Genomic DNA, 15667 nt, shown 5'->3' with positions numbered 1-15667 from the left:
TTTAATCCTAAGACTAATATAAGTAATACTTAATCCCTTTAGTCCCTTACTTAGTTAAAGTATTTTTATTATATTTCCCTGCCTAGCTTATATTATAATTATAATATAAAGTTCTTTTATTATTAGTCTTATCCTTAAGATTAATTTTAATAATTAAATATTATTAATAAGTAATTCTAACTTATAAAAAATCTCTTTTTATTAATATAATATTAAGCCGAGTTTCTAAGTATATTTCTTTATAAAAACTTTTTAAAGTATAAGATCTTTTTATTTATATTAAGGCTTTTAGCTTTAAAATTATATTTTATATTTATTACTTTTATTAAGGCTTATCTTATAAAATAATTTTTAATTATTTTAATTATTATTTTAATTATATTAATATAAAGGTTATATATAATAAGGCTAATATAGCTTTTTTTTATAAGTATATATTAATATTTCTTTATAGCTATTAGCTAATCTTCTATAATTATAAAAAATATCTAAGAATATAAATATCTAAAAAATAAAAAAGCTAAGGTAAAGGCTACCTTAGAGAAAGTAATAGCTAAATTTACTTATATCTAGAAATAAAAGAGGTTACTTAAAGCGCATAGTAATAAGGCTTTTAAGTATAGTTTTTATACCTTAGAGGAGTTAAGTAAGCTCTATAAGGAGTTATTTATTATTATAAACGTATATTTCTTTAGGGCTATTAATTTAATTAATTAAAATACTATTAGTCTTAATAAGCCTATATTTAGTATTATTAGTAAAAGTTCTTTAAAAGGTATTATATATTAATAAGGTATTTTAAGGGTTTTTATATATTTTTTAAGTCTAAGTAACCTTTTTATTTAATAAAATATATTATTTTATTATTAATTTTATTTATATTAAGGATAATTTCTATAATATATTTTTTTAATTTATTAATTTTTATTTCTAGTTTATTATTAGTTTTAACTTAAATAGTTTTTTTTATTAATTTAAATATTAAAATATAAAAAATTAAATAAAGCTTAATCTTAAATAATAAGTCTAATTTATAATTATATTTTAAGATTTTTTATTTAATTTTATAAGGTCTAATATACTTATAATTAAGTTTTTTATTTTATTATTTTATTTTAATATTTTTTATTATAAAATAAATTATATTTCTCTCTAAGAAAATTAATCCCTTAATTTTTTTCTTATTAGTATATTTTATTATTTTATTTTTAATAAATTTAAGTTTTATTTATATTTTTTTATATAAGTTCTTTAGTTAATTATTAATAAGAATTACTTTAAGGTTAATAATTATATTTCTTATTTATTAATAGGTATTTAATATAAACCTAAAGTTAATATAAGCTAATATAATCTTTATACTTTTATTTATTATTATATTATAGGCTAATTATATAGCTAATAGCTTCTTAACTTAATTAGTTTATTTATAGTTAATATAATATTAAAGGTATTATTTTAGTATTTAGTTTATATATTTAATTTACTTATTTATCTCCTTATAATAAGCTATAGAGAGTTTATAATTAATTCCTAAGTATCCTATAAGGCTTTATTAGAATTTTAAACTAAATAATAATTCTTAATTTATAATAATTTTAAATAATATATTATATATTTTAATAATATAAAAATAAAAAAAATATATAAATTCTTTAGCTATTATTAATTCTTTATAGGGTATAAAATAAGAAAATTTTATAAGTCTATTTATAATAATAAAAATATTATTATAGAAGTTTCTAGTAATTAGTTTTTTTAATAAAGGTAATTTAATAATAAAATCTATAGTAATTAAGTCTTATAGTTATTATATAACTAAGAGTAATTATAGCTTATTATAAGGTTTATAGTATTATGCCTTAGTTTTTATATAGAGGTTATATTATTTAATAACTATTATAATTATTTTCTTTATATTAAGGAAAATAAATATTATTTTAATTTATTTTAAGGTTTTATTAATTCCTTAATATCTATATAATAGGTAATTATATATTTTATATATAAGTTTATAGTATAGTTTATTTAAGATTTATTATTTATTAGCTTTCTTATTATCTAAGAGTTATATATTATATTTTTAGATTTATTTTAAGAAATAATCTCTTTATTTTATTATATAAATACTTTTAATAATAATATAAGATATCTTTATAACTTAATTATATTTATATAATTTTAATAAGTCTTTATCTCTTAGCTATATATTATTATAATATATTTTATAATTAAGGTAGCTTTTAGGTCTTATATTAAGGTTTTCTTAATAAAAATATTCATATATTATTTCTTAGAAATCTCTATTATTAAGTTTTTTATTATATTTTATAGTTTAATAATAATATTTAATAAATTCTTTTATATATTTCTAAGGTATAAAAATATATTTTTAGTATATAATTATTTCTTATTAGCTTTCTATTTAGTTTATTTATCTAATTATAAGTCTCTTAAGTTCTCTAGGGGTATTATTAATAATAATCTTATTTTTTTATTTATTTATTAAGTAATATAATAGTATTTATTACTTAATATAAGTAATTATTTATTACTTTAAGTATCTTTTTTATATAAATTATAAAAGCTATTTTTTTGCTTTAATCTTTTTAATATCTAGGTTAAATTATTAGCTAATAATATTTATTTTATTATTTTTTATTTCTTTAATATAGATAATAATATAATTAAATTCTAAAAGATATTTAATATATTATAGTTATTATTTACTAAGTTCTTAGGTTTTTATAAAATAAGTAATATTCTTATGATTTATATATACCTTAATTTAGTATTTATTTTTAAGGAGATAATATTAAAATTCTTTAAACGTATTAATTATTATAAGGAATTCTTTATTATAAATAAGGTAATTAAGTTTTACTTTATATAATTTATAAAAATAAAATATAATAAGGTATAAAAATCCTTTATTATCCCGCTATTTAATCTAGGCGCCTAATATAAAATCTAAGGTATTTATTTTAAGTTTAATTTATTAAGCTAGGTTAAATATCTTAAGTATTAATTTACTTAAAATAAGTTCTTTAATTATATTAAAGGCTTTTTTTATTTTATCCCTAAATATAAATATTTTATTTTTCTTTATAAGATTAATTAGTAATATAATAATTTTTTTAAATTATTAAAGGAATTTATAATAATAATTAATAAAGCTAAGAAAGGCTTATATTTCCTTAATATTTATTAGTTTCTTTTAATCCTTAATTACTAAAACTTTCTTAGGGTCTATATATATCTTATTATAAGAAATAATATATCTAAGAAATTCTACCTCTATAGTATAGAACTTATTTTTCTTAGGTTTTATTAATAAGTTAATATCTTATAGTATTTATAATACCTTATAGATATATTCTATATATTTTTTTTTTATTTTAAAAAAAATAAGGATATTATTTAGGTAATATATAATAAATATATCTAGGTATTCTTATAATATATTATTAATTATTTATTAAAATATAGCGAGTATATTAATAAGTCTAAAAGGCATAATAAGGTATTTAAATAGTCTATATTTAGTATAAAAAGTAGTTTTTTACTTATATTTTTCTTTAATCTAAATAAGGTTATAAATTCCTTTAAGGTTAAGCGCTATAAAATATTTTATTTTAAATAATTAATCCTTTAACTTACTAATAAAAAGTAGTAATATATAATTCTTAATTATAATAATATAAAGTATCTTAAAGTTAATATAAAAGTAGAGTTTTTTATTTTTTTTTAAGATAAATATAATAAGGTATTTAATAAATAACTTATTTTCCTTAATATATCCTTTTTATAATATTTCTTTAATATATTTCTTTAATATTAGTAGTTATACCTTATTAAATAAGTAAAGTTTACTAAAGCTAGGTTATTTTTTATTAATAAACTTAATTTCTAAATTATAATATATATATAATAATAAGCCTATCTTAAGTTCTTTTATAAAGAGTTTCTTATAGATTTAATATTAAAATAAGATATTTTTAAGTTATTTATCTTCTAATATTTTTTTAATTTACTTAAGGTTTTTTTTTAATTAATAGAATTATTATATAATATATATAATTATTTATTAGTTTTATTATTTTTATTTATTATAGTATTTATATTATATCTCTTTAGGTAAAGAGGTATCTTATATATGCCTTTACTTAACTTCTTTAGTATCTTTAATAAAAGTTTAAGATCTTATATTTAAGTTATTATCTAATATAAAAGGTATCTTATTATTAAAAGAGAGCATTTAGTTAGTTCTCTAGTTAAAATATAAGTTAAATTAGCATAATTATAAATACCTAAGTATAAGATTATATTACTTATTTAATATAATATTAAATAATATTTCTTAGCTTTTTTTTTAAATAAAAACTTTAAGGTAATTAATCTTATTATTAATAATACTATTATTATAATTAAAAGAGGTTCCTTTTAGGTTAATAACTAAGTAAGGTATTTATTTATATTTTTATAATAGCTTAAGCCTATTTATTATTATTAAGTTAAAATAATTCTACTTAGCTCTATTATTTATTAAAGTATTTAATTATTCTCCCTTAATTTATACTTTTAGTTCTAAGTAATATTACTTATATACTCTATTTATAAAGTAAAAGGCCTTTTAGGGTAATTCTTATCCTTATTTATCTATTTATTACCCTATATTAAATAAGCTATTTAGTTTTTTAATATTATATAGCCTAAATAATTAAACTTATATTTACTATTTATATAAGCTTTATAGTTATAATTATCTATTTAGCTATTAATCTATCCCTAATAATTTTATTTTATAGCCTTATTATTATTATAAGTATAATCTAGCTATTAGGTTTCTAGGTAAACCTTATTAAGGTCTCTATACTAGATATAATTAATATATTTTTATAAGACTTTATCTATAAGTCTATAATCTTTTTTAAGGTATAATTAAATTTTTTTATATTATTTCTTATTAATAGCGTTTTTTTAATAGGTTAGGAAATTAAATCCTTTTTTTATTATATATTTTAACTAGTTATATATAGCTAATACCTATTATTTATATTATAAGTATATTTCTTTATAGTAAAGAGTTATTTTTATATTAAAATAGCTTTTATCTAGTACTTCTCTTTACTTTATTATAGTTTATTATATAATAATAGTAATCTATTATTTTAGGCTAATAGCTTTTTCCTTTAAGGGGTAAAAGTATAGTATAGTAATATTAAGTCCTTTATATTATTCCTTTATTTTATATTAAAAGGTTTTATAGGCTAGGTAAGGTTTAATATTAGGTTAAGGTAGTTAAATTAGAAAATAATTATTTTATTATTTATCTATAATATATATGCTATAGTAGTAGTCTTTATATAATACCTAAGAGATTTCTTTATATTATAGGTATATAGATATTATGCGTAGGTTATCTTATAGGTTATAATAAGGTTTAAGCTACTTAGGGTTTATTATTATTTCCTTATAGTATACCTATATATAGATATTCTTTATATTCTTTATATTTTATTATTTTTTAGCTAGTTAGATATATTAGGTAGCTATGCTAAGCTAATAATATTTATTAGTCCCTTTGCGAATTAATATTTTATAATTATCTTCTTAGAGTATTATATATTAATTACATTATTATTTATAGATTTATATAATATTTTATTCCTACTATATTTATACTCTTATAAAATATTAATTATAATTAATAGGTTTATAATATCTATTTAGCTAAGTAGTAGTAATTATTTATTATTTATTATTAGGGTTTTTCTTTTTATTATTTAATTTTAGTAAAGGGTTTTATATATCTAGGTTAATAAGGTATAAATAATAGACCTTTAAGGGTTTAATTAGTTTATAAAATTATTTTTTTATAATATTACTAATTATATAATTATTAGTAGCTTATTTCTCTATTAGGTAGGTAGCTTAGTAGGGCATAGTGATTTCTCTAGGTTAAAGTCTTATTTTATTATATCCTTTTTATATTATTCTTAGTATCTTAGCGGTATAAATAGCTATCTAGGGGATATTATCTTAATTAATTATATTTAAATATTTTTTACCTTCTAGGAGGTTTTATTATAGCTTTAGCTAATAATGCCCTTCCTTAATATCTTATTATTTCTTTTAGTATTTATTAGCCTTATAGCCCTTTTTATAGTAATAGTAATATTTAATATCTTTATTATTCTTTTAAGCTACTCTAAGTTCTATAGGTCCCGCATAGGTCTTATAAGAGGTATTACTCTTAGCTTATTCTTACTTTTAAGACTAATTAATATTATTTTTATTACCTTAAATTTATTTCTTATTAGATTTTTTTATATATTATTTAAATTATTAATTATTAATCTTAATAGCTATATTAATATAGTCTTAGAGGTTATTAGGTTTTTCTATCTTATAGAATTTATCCTTAATTTTATCTTTAAGTCTTTTATAAAATATAATTTAGAGGGCATTTATTCCTTAATTAAGGAATAAGGTAATTTATATAAACTTAGCTATATAGGTTAAGGTAGCCTTTATTTATTATAAGTTCTTAAGTTTCTATATAGCTTATTATTTTTTATTAATAATTTTAAAGTTATATCTAATTATATTCTTAAAGTTTTTATATTTAATAAAAAAGAATTATATTTTTTTAGTAGGTTTATTTCTAAGAAAATTATATAATTTAAGCTTAAACTAATATATATATATAGCAAATATAATAGTTAACTAAGTATAATAAAAATCCCTTAACTTATATTATCTCTATTTAATTAATTAATTCTTAATAACTTATTATATCTTAATTAAATAATAAAGCTAGATTACTTCTTATACTTTAGGCCCTTAAGAATAACTAAAGATTAAGCCTCTAATACGCTATAGAGATATATAATATTAATTAAATAAGGCTATAGCGCTAATAATAAGGTATTTAATCTTAATATAATACCTTTAATAAATTGCATTACTTATTTAATTTAGAGGAATAGATTTTTATTTATTTTATTTTTAACTTAGATTTATAAGGATTCCCCCCTTAGCTTTATAGTATTAAAGAAATAGCTAATTAATTACTTATTAATTATAATATATTATTAATTAATATATATTAGGCTTTAAACTTTATTAAATAATACCTAGAGCTTAAGATATATTTTTTTTATAAATATAATTACTAAAAAGCTAAGTATAAAGATCTAGTTATTATTTATAATTAGTTTAAGCTTATAATAAATATAATTATAAAGTATAATATTTAATTAAATAATATTTATAACTTTAATAAAATAAGCTTTCTTATAAGTATAATTATAAATAAAATAATTATTATAGGCTTAGAAAGGTATTTAAAGCTAAAATTAATATAACTTAGAAACTAAGAATAGATTATAATTATTTAAGTAATTAATATAAAAGGCTAAGTAATCTAGCTATTTATTATTAATATAAGCTAATATTATTTTATTAATTAATATTAAAAAAGTAACCTTTTAAGTAATTAAGTAATTATAATAACTTAAAATAGCTAAACTAATAATAAGATTAATCTTAAGTAATTAAAATACTTTAATTAATATATAATTAATTAATTAATTAGTTTTTATTATTTTTTAATTCTTAATAGCTATAAAAATTATTAATTAATTAAATTTAAGAGATATTATAAAAAAAAAAAATTATATAATTTTATATATTACTTTATTTTTTTTATTTATTTTAGCCTCTTAATATTAGGTATTTTAAGCTATTAAAAAAGGCCTATAGTTAAGAAATAAAGTATTTAATTAAATACTTTATAATCTATATTTTAAAGATTAAGTTCTTTTTAGCCTTTTATACTATATATAAGGCTATTATAATAAAAAGAAATATTAAGGGGGCTTTTAAAGGAGCTAGCCTTATTCCCCTTGACCTAGAAATTATAGTCTTAAAGCTTAATATATAACTATAGACTTTAATGCCTACTAAAGAGGGATCTAAGCCTTTAACCTCTTAGGGCTTAAGGACCTTAAGGATTATACTTAAGGCTAGATCTTAATTTAAATACCTTAAAAGATAAATTAAAAGGCATTAAAGTAGCTCCCTAGAGTTAATCCTTAAAGCCCTAAGGTCTTTTAAGAAGGGAATAAAAGTAGTTATATATTAGGTTACCTTATTAGCTACTAAGAATAAAGACCTTTAGGAGGCAAATAAGATACTTAGTTAATACTAGAGGGCAAAAAGAACCTAGCTATAGAAAAAAGGGGTTATAATAGTAGAGAAAGAAAGGTAAGTAATTAATTAAATAGATATTAATATATAGGTAGTAGCTAAATTATTAAGATATAATAATTAAGGAAGGTCGGCGCGACTAGTGGTTTAGCGTTATAATATTTATAGCTAGCCTGGCTATAATATAAGGACCTATTAAGTAGTAATTAAGATATCTAGGGAAAAGTATAATAAATAATTTTAATTAATTAATTAGTTTATTGCGTTTTTATTATTATATTAATATAAAAGGTTAAGATTTCTATTATACTTAGTTAATTATTATATTTGCTATATATATATATTAAGTAAATATATTACTTATAAGATATTTACTAGTATATAAGACCTTACTTTTAATACTAGCTATCTTAGTAAAAAAGTATTATTAATATACTCTAAGGGATATAAGAAATATCTTAATATAAATAACTTATTTATTAAATAGCTTTAAGTCCTTAGGCTTAATAATCTCGCTAATATTTTTATAAGTAATATTAGTAATATTATATTTAAATATTAGGCTACTAAGATTATAAACTTATTATTATATTAGGTTATTTTACTAGGCTTAAAGTATAAAAAATTAATTAATTTAGTTTTATTATTTATTAATTATTTATTAATATTATTATTATTATTATTTTATAGCTTAATAAAAGTATTTTTATATATTATTTATAGATATTTTTATACTTATAAGTTATTCCTAAGTAATTCTAGTATTATTTTATATACTATCTAAGAGATTATTATACTAGGTAGTTAGGTAGTTATATTTATTCCTAAGTTTATAAACTTTATCCTTATATAAGGCTAAGATAATATATTTCTTATTATTATTATTTATATCTATTAGGATATTAGGTTCTTTTAGCTTAATCGCGGGCTATCCCTATTAGGGGGTAATAAATAGCTTACTATAAGAGATAAAAGGGGATCTAATATTAGGCGCTATAATAATAATATTACTTAGAGTATATAATATATTATTAAATAAAAGCTATTAATATATAATAATTATATATTTCCTAAGGGATAAACTAGTTATACTAGGTTTATATTAATAGGAAGTACTAGGTATAGTTTAAGTAATAAGGTATAAATTATATCTAGTAATATACTTAAAGGTATTAAGTATAACTAAGTTATATTAATAGCTAAGATAGTTATTATATAAGAAAGTATAATAAGTATATTTTATATACTTATAATTACTTCTTTAGACTAATATTCTCTAGGTTTAGTCTAGGGTAAGACTAATATATTTAATATTTAGTCCTAGGACTAATATAAGCAATATTTAGTCCCTTTGGTCCCTTGCTTAGTTAGAGTGTTTCTGCTATGCTTCCCTGCCTGGCCTATATCATGGTCGTGACATAACCCTTAAGGCAAGCCGCCTCGCAACCTGGACTTTAACTTGTTAGAAATCTTAAGTTCGTCACACAAGTAACATACTTAATAAGCAAGCGCCGCAGTCATATAAGCGCCGCACTTTTTTTAACCCCCTCTATAGTTATCGCGATAAAAACACTATAAACTATTTAATTAATTAAAACTACTTACTATACTTTTCCCTAGATATCTTAATTACTACCTAATAGGTCCTTACATTATAGATAGGCTTATTATATATACTATAGCGCTAAATATCTAATCTAATTAACCTTCTTTAACTATTATTCCTCGATAATTTAGCTATTACCTATATATCTATATCTATTTAATTAATTACTTATCTTCTTTCTTTTACTATTATAACCCCTCTTTTCTATAGTCTAATCTTTTTTACCCTTTATTACTAGCTTAATATCTTATTTGCCTCTTAAAAGTCTTTAACCTTAGCCCTTAATAATATAATCTTATATATATTTCCCTTTACTACCTTTATAAGAGACTTTATAGCCTCTATAATTAACTCTAAGGAGCTATTATAATGCCTTTTAATTTATCTTTTAAGGTATTTAGACTAAGATCTAGCCTTAAGTATAGTCTTTGGGGTCTTTAAGACCTAAGGGGTAGAGGGTTTAATTACCTCCTCGGTAGGCATTAGAGTCTATAGCTATATATTAAGCTTTAAGACTATAACTTCTAGGTCAAAGGGAATAAAATTAGCTCCTTTAAAAGCTCCCTTAATATTTCTTTTTATTATAATAGCTTTATATATAATATAAAAAGCTAAAAAAAACTTAGTCTTTAAAATATAAGTTATAAAGTATTTAATTAAATACTTTATTTCTTAATTATAAGCCTTTTTAAATAGCCTAAAATACTTAATATTAAGTAATTAAAGTAAGTAAAAAGAATAAGGTAATATATAAAATTAAATAATTTTTTTTTTTATAATATTTCTTAAAATTAATAAACTAATAATTTTTATAGCTATTAAGGATTAAAAGATAATAAAAACTAATTAATTAATTAATTATATATTAATTAAAATACTTAAGTTACTTAAGATTAATCTTATTATTAGTTTAATTATTTTTAGTTATTATAATAACTTAATCGCCTAAGAGGTTACTTTTTTTATATTAATTAGTAAGGTAATATTAGCTTATATTAATAATAAATAGCTAGATTATTTAGCCTTTAGTATTAATTACTTAAATAATTATAATTTATTCTTAGTTACTAGGCTATACTAATTTTAGCTTTAAATGCCTTTTTATACCTATAATAATTATTTTACTTATAATTATACCTATAAGAAAATTAATCTTATTAAAGTTATAGATATTATTTAATTAAATATTATATTTCGTAATTATATTTACTATAAGCTAAAATTAATTATAGATAATAATTAGATCTTTATATTTAGCTTTTTAATAGTTATATTTATAAAAGAAATATATCTTAAGGTCTAGGTATTACTTAATAAAGTTATAAGCTTAATATATATTAATTAGTAATATATCGCAGTCAGTAAATAATTAATTAGTTATTTCTTTTATACTATATAGCTAGGGGGGAAATCCTCGTGAATCTAGATTGAGAATAAAGTAAATAAGGATCTATTCCTCTAGATTAGATAGCTAATATGATTTCTAGATAGTATCGCGTTGAGACTAGATGCCTTGCTGGCGGCGATATAGTCGTCGCTCATCAACTATATAGGTGCTTACGGCGCGTCGGATACTTAGTTTTAGGTTATTTTAAAGGGCCTAAAGGGCAAGAAGGGTTCTAGCTTTAATAGTAATAGCTGGTATATTAGGTTATTAAGAATCGATTAATCAAATGAAAAGTTAGGTATAAGGTAGAAAAGTACAGCGCTTATATAACTGCGGCGCTTGCTTATCAAGTACGTTATTAGTTCTCCTAATAGAATAAGAATAATAAAATTTAAATTAACTCAGCTCTATTATACCCTACAGGGTATACAATCACAAAGAATTTAAGTCAAAGCCTTGCCAGGGCTTAAAGGGAAGAGGAGGAGCTATTAAGCCAGTGCCTTTGATTGTTTCCGAGCTGCCATCAGCGGCTTCCTGACTTTAAAAACGGACACATTTACAAGTTTTATAATTTCTACGTTGAATTGTGTGACTCGCTCGTGTAAATTGTGCAGTATATCACTACCAATGGGACTTCCCCTCCTGGCTCAACCTCTCCCACAGGCCCTTACTCCCAAACACCATCGCAGCACTCTCAAATGGTTAGCTGGACCAACCTCAACGCCTCAAGTAATTTTTATTTCCTTGCACGTCACTCAGGTAGTGAATCGATCAATAAATTTGATCACTTTCCGCCCAGTCTCACTTCGTTCAAACGCATTGAGGTCGTCAACAAAGGTGGCTCGGAAGCGATGCTGGTTTGATGAGTAAATGTAAAAAAAGGCGTGGAGGTGATCGATGATCTCCTGCCGAGAGAGAAGTGTCTCGTTACGTTCAGCACAAAGCATGCGAATCTCGAGCGATGCCTCCTTAGAGGGCTCCATCTTGTCCAAGATGACCTGCCATTGCAGGACGCCAAAGCTAGCGTCGGACATGAGCGTCTTCAGCTTGTCAAACTCGATGTACTCGCCGTCCCAAGTGAAGCTGAACCGGCTGTCACGGCCATGCAGTCGAAGAATCCGCATAAACGGCCAGTCTTTCTCAGGGATTCGATCCCGTGCTTGATCTGGCAGACGATGTAGTGAACCAATATCGCTGGTGACATAGCGGACAAGTGGGTTTCGTAGGCGGACAAGAGAAGTCTGTGCGATGATGCCAGTCTCGCCCTCGGGCAAAGGGGAAGCGAAACGGTCATTCTCACTCAGAGAGAGCGGAAGGATCTCAAACAAGTTCGTCCGAGTGTCGATGACAAAGTCCGTATAATTTGCGCTGGGGTCGGTTGGCGTCAAGTCAGGATTACTCGCCCCATAAGGGCCAGCCTCGGCGCTGCCGATCAAGGAGACGATCTTTATAGGTCCTAGGACAGCATAGATGTGCGCCTTCTGCACCGAGTTGAGTGCCTCTGACGTGTAGATGATCTTGTCCAGCTTGATCTTGTCTCTACCTGTGGTCATGGTTGAAATGTACTGAACGACCTGAACAATCTGGCTTCCATCACCGGCCAAGGCGTTGGCGTGGTAAATTTGCAGTAGCTCAACAACCTTGGAACTCGGCATACGATTGCCAGCAGCCAAGAGGGTGGCTCCAGCATTCTCCAAGATCTCCAAGGTGAGGTCTAGGGATCTATTGTACTTTGTTAATGCAGTTCAAATCGTCTAATGTTACTTGATTACTCCACCTGTACAAATCACCGGCATTGTGCGTCGTCAAGACCCAGTCACCACGTTGGATCACACCGGTATTCCGGAGAAACTCGCCAAAGTTGGCTCTGTGCCGGCGATTCTCCATGGCGTCCGTAGCGAAGAACAATGAGTTGCTACCACCTCCACCGCCAGTAGTACTGGTGTAAACATTGTGGCGATACGTGTTCTGAGGGCTGGTATCCCCGACAAGTCTTTCAATTGCAGTGTACCTGGGTGAGTGTCAATACACGCCTGAAGCTTTCTGGGAGCATCAATACACTCACAAGTCCTTCTTCCGAAGCAAAGGCTGCGCCTGCAGGTCGCCTTCTCTGAACGTCAATGCAGCTTGCTCTCTTGCTTTCTGAATGGTGTCATCGTCAGGGGGGTACTGAGCCTCGGAATAGAAGGGATGAATCTTGGCAACTGACAGCACGTCAGCCACAGAATACGTCAAACTAGGAGCCATGGTGGATGATTCGAGGATGAGAACAAAAGATTGAGGTACAACGAAGTGTGCAGGCCTTGTTCGTCTGCAGCTAGCGGATAAAGATGACAGCAGTTGTTAGTAATTAACCCCTTATAATGAAGGGTTGGGAAATGTGTCACTAGAGACCCTTGCTCTCAGGTCTGTCTTGTCAAACTCGCAATGACGATCCAGACTAGTTTGGGCGCAACAGACTGGGTCCTGTGTGACCCCATGCGAATAGAGACGTAACACACACATAGGTTCAAATAAGCGGCTAGGGTACCATGGGAAGGGATGGGACGAATAGGATCCAATGGCCTAGATGTCTCGGATACTCCCAATCCAGTCATCCTGGAGCGGGAAGCGGGTTTTCGGCACAGCTTCCTGTCAACCAATTGGGCAATCTGAGAGTATTCAGCCAGCCTCAAATACGGAGCTCCGAATCTCGTCTGCATGATCTATCGAATTGGTATGCACACCGGGATCAACTAATTTCCACAGACCTGAACGAGTGAGAAAACAGGGTCCGGAGATGCATCGCAAGGGTGCAGCCATCGAGTGGGAAAGACATTTGGTTCAGGGACAGGGGTCTCAGCTCGGGGACACCAGCCGCTAGCTGACAGCAGTGTCAAGCAGAGCTTGGCAGCTGAAGGATCTGCATCCAAGTGGACCAGGGTAGGACTGGAATTGTTGGAACCGAGACCAATCCCAACAACACAACAAGTGGGCTCTTCGGCAAGGAACTTGGAGAGAACTACGAAGTGCCGGAGTTTGAGCCATGGGCCGAGACATTGTCGCAGGAAATAGACACTTGATTTGATGCAAGAATGAGGGAATTAATCATACATATTCGCCATCTAGCTAATGCGTTTCTCGATGCAGCGGGACATTTTTGTTAAACTGAGACAGTCTGAAAGGGACATGCATCCCACCGCACCCGACGCAGGTGGCGTTCTGGATCCTTGATATCATTCCGTGCGTGCAGCCAGCGGCGATTATCCATCAGAATAATGGATCCTTTTGGTAGATCTGCAGATTTGAGATGCACTGTCGAGTGTGCCTGGACCTCCTCCTTCAGCAGAGCCTCCTTGAGCTCGACCAGTGCTCGAGACGCCCGGTCTGTCAAGGGCGTTAGGATATCCTCTCTGAACCGAATCATTGTTGACTGGTCGTTCGGACTTGTGACAAACACGCTGCCGATGATGTCCTTCTGCTCCGGGTCCTTGATGAACTCGGGAGGAATGGTGATGCGGTACTCTTGAGCCAGTAGGGCTGATCGAGCCTCCGGGGAGAGAAGCTCGCTCAGTTTGTCGACGTTCATGACTGAAAGAGTACCTCCTCCACATCGGTCGTGTTGAAGGACCTGCAGCGCGAAGAACCTTGGGGGTGGGTCCTCGTAGCTGCAATCTGTGTGCCAGGGGAATTCGTTCATGGTTTCCGATCTTGCTTGGTGATTCTTCGCTTGGAAGTTGGTCTCGCTAGGGCAGACGTCCCAGAACCAGCCACGAGTGGCGCTGTGAGAGATGGGGAGTTGATGGCCGTGGTGGCGATGAAGACTGACTAGTAGTCGTTTGAGATAGTCGCTGTCTTCATCTGGGAACCCCAAACTGACTTTGAGCATACCACTTCGCTCTAGTTGTTCCGAAATGGTACCAACATGGTCGAGGTTCTGAGCGTGGCTCAGATCAGGAGCTTCCAGGCAGGGCAACGTAAGCGATGGCACGGTACGGGATACTACAGTGGCATGACAGCGAAGACCCTGTGTGCTGAACCCAGATGACGCGAGAGAGTTGGGCCTGGTACTGCGCCTCAATATGCAGGCATTGGTGCGATAGAAATGACAGGCACGGCGTGTAAGAGGACGCATGATAGCGATAGGGGATGATCAGATTGAACAAAGTGTGAGGGAAGTGATTGCAGGGAAAGCGATGGTCTAAACAGACAAACACAACAGACTAGCACACTCACGGGATCTTATCCTTATTATGAATGGCCAAAGATGCGTGGCATCTTGAGTCTGGTTCAATACCCTCAAAAGGACCTCCAGTTCCACATTGGCCAGCCACTTCACTACCATCGGCCACTGACACCGCTCCCTTCGGACTCCAGGACGGCCCAGCCGACATCACCTTGTGTCACCCTGCTTCCGTCTGACCCCACCACCCCCGGCGGCACTTGGAGAAGGAGTCATGGGTCATCGATGGGACCCCCTG

At 26.7% G+C, this 15667-nt stretch overlaps 2 protein-coding genes across 2 annotated transcripts; both read right to left on the bottom strand.

Moving 5' to 3' along the window:
• Window positions 1–11962: 11962 nt before the first annotated feature.
• NCS54_01204000 (Hypothetical protein) lies at window positions 11963–13454 on the bottom strand (the record flags this gene model as incomplete). Its single annotated transcript, XM_053157291.1, has 3 exons — window positions 11963–12929; window positions 12985–13218; window positions 13273–13454. The coding sequence occupies 3 exons, from the start codon at window positions 13452–13454 to the stop codon at window positions 11963–11965; spliced, it is 1383 nt and encodes a 460-aa protein (XP_053013266.1).
• An 895-nt stretch (window positions 13455–14349) lies between these two features.
• NCS54_01203900 (TauD domain-containing protein) lies at window positions 14350–15321 on the bottom strand (the record flags this gene model as incomplete). Its single annotated transcript, XM_053157290.1, has 1 exon — window positions 14350–15321. One exon carries the CDS (start codon window positions 15319–15321, stop codon window positions 14350–14352), a length of 972 nt encoding a protein of 323 aa, XP_053013265.1.
• Between the last annotated feature and the right edge of the window lie 346 nt (window positions 15322–15667).

Source organism: Fusarium falciforme, chromosome 10 (genome assembly GCF_026873545.1).
Source record: "Fusarium falciforme chromosome 10, complete sequence".
In the NCBI taxonomy this organism is placed as follows: Eukaryota; Fungi; Ascomycota; class Sordariomycetes; order Hypocreales; family Nectriaceae; genus Fusarium; species Fusarium falciforme.
This window is presented reverse-complemented; position numbering and strand designations above follow the sequence as displayed.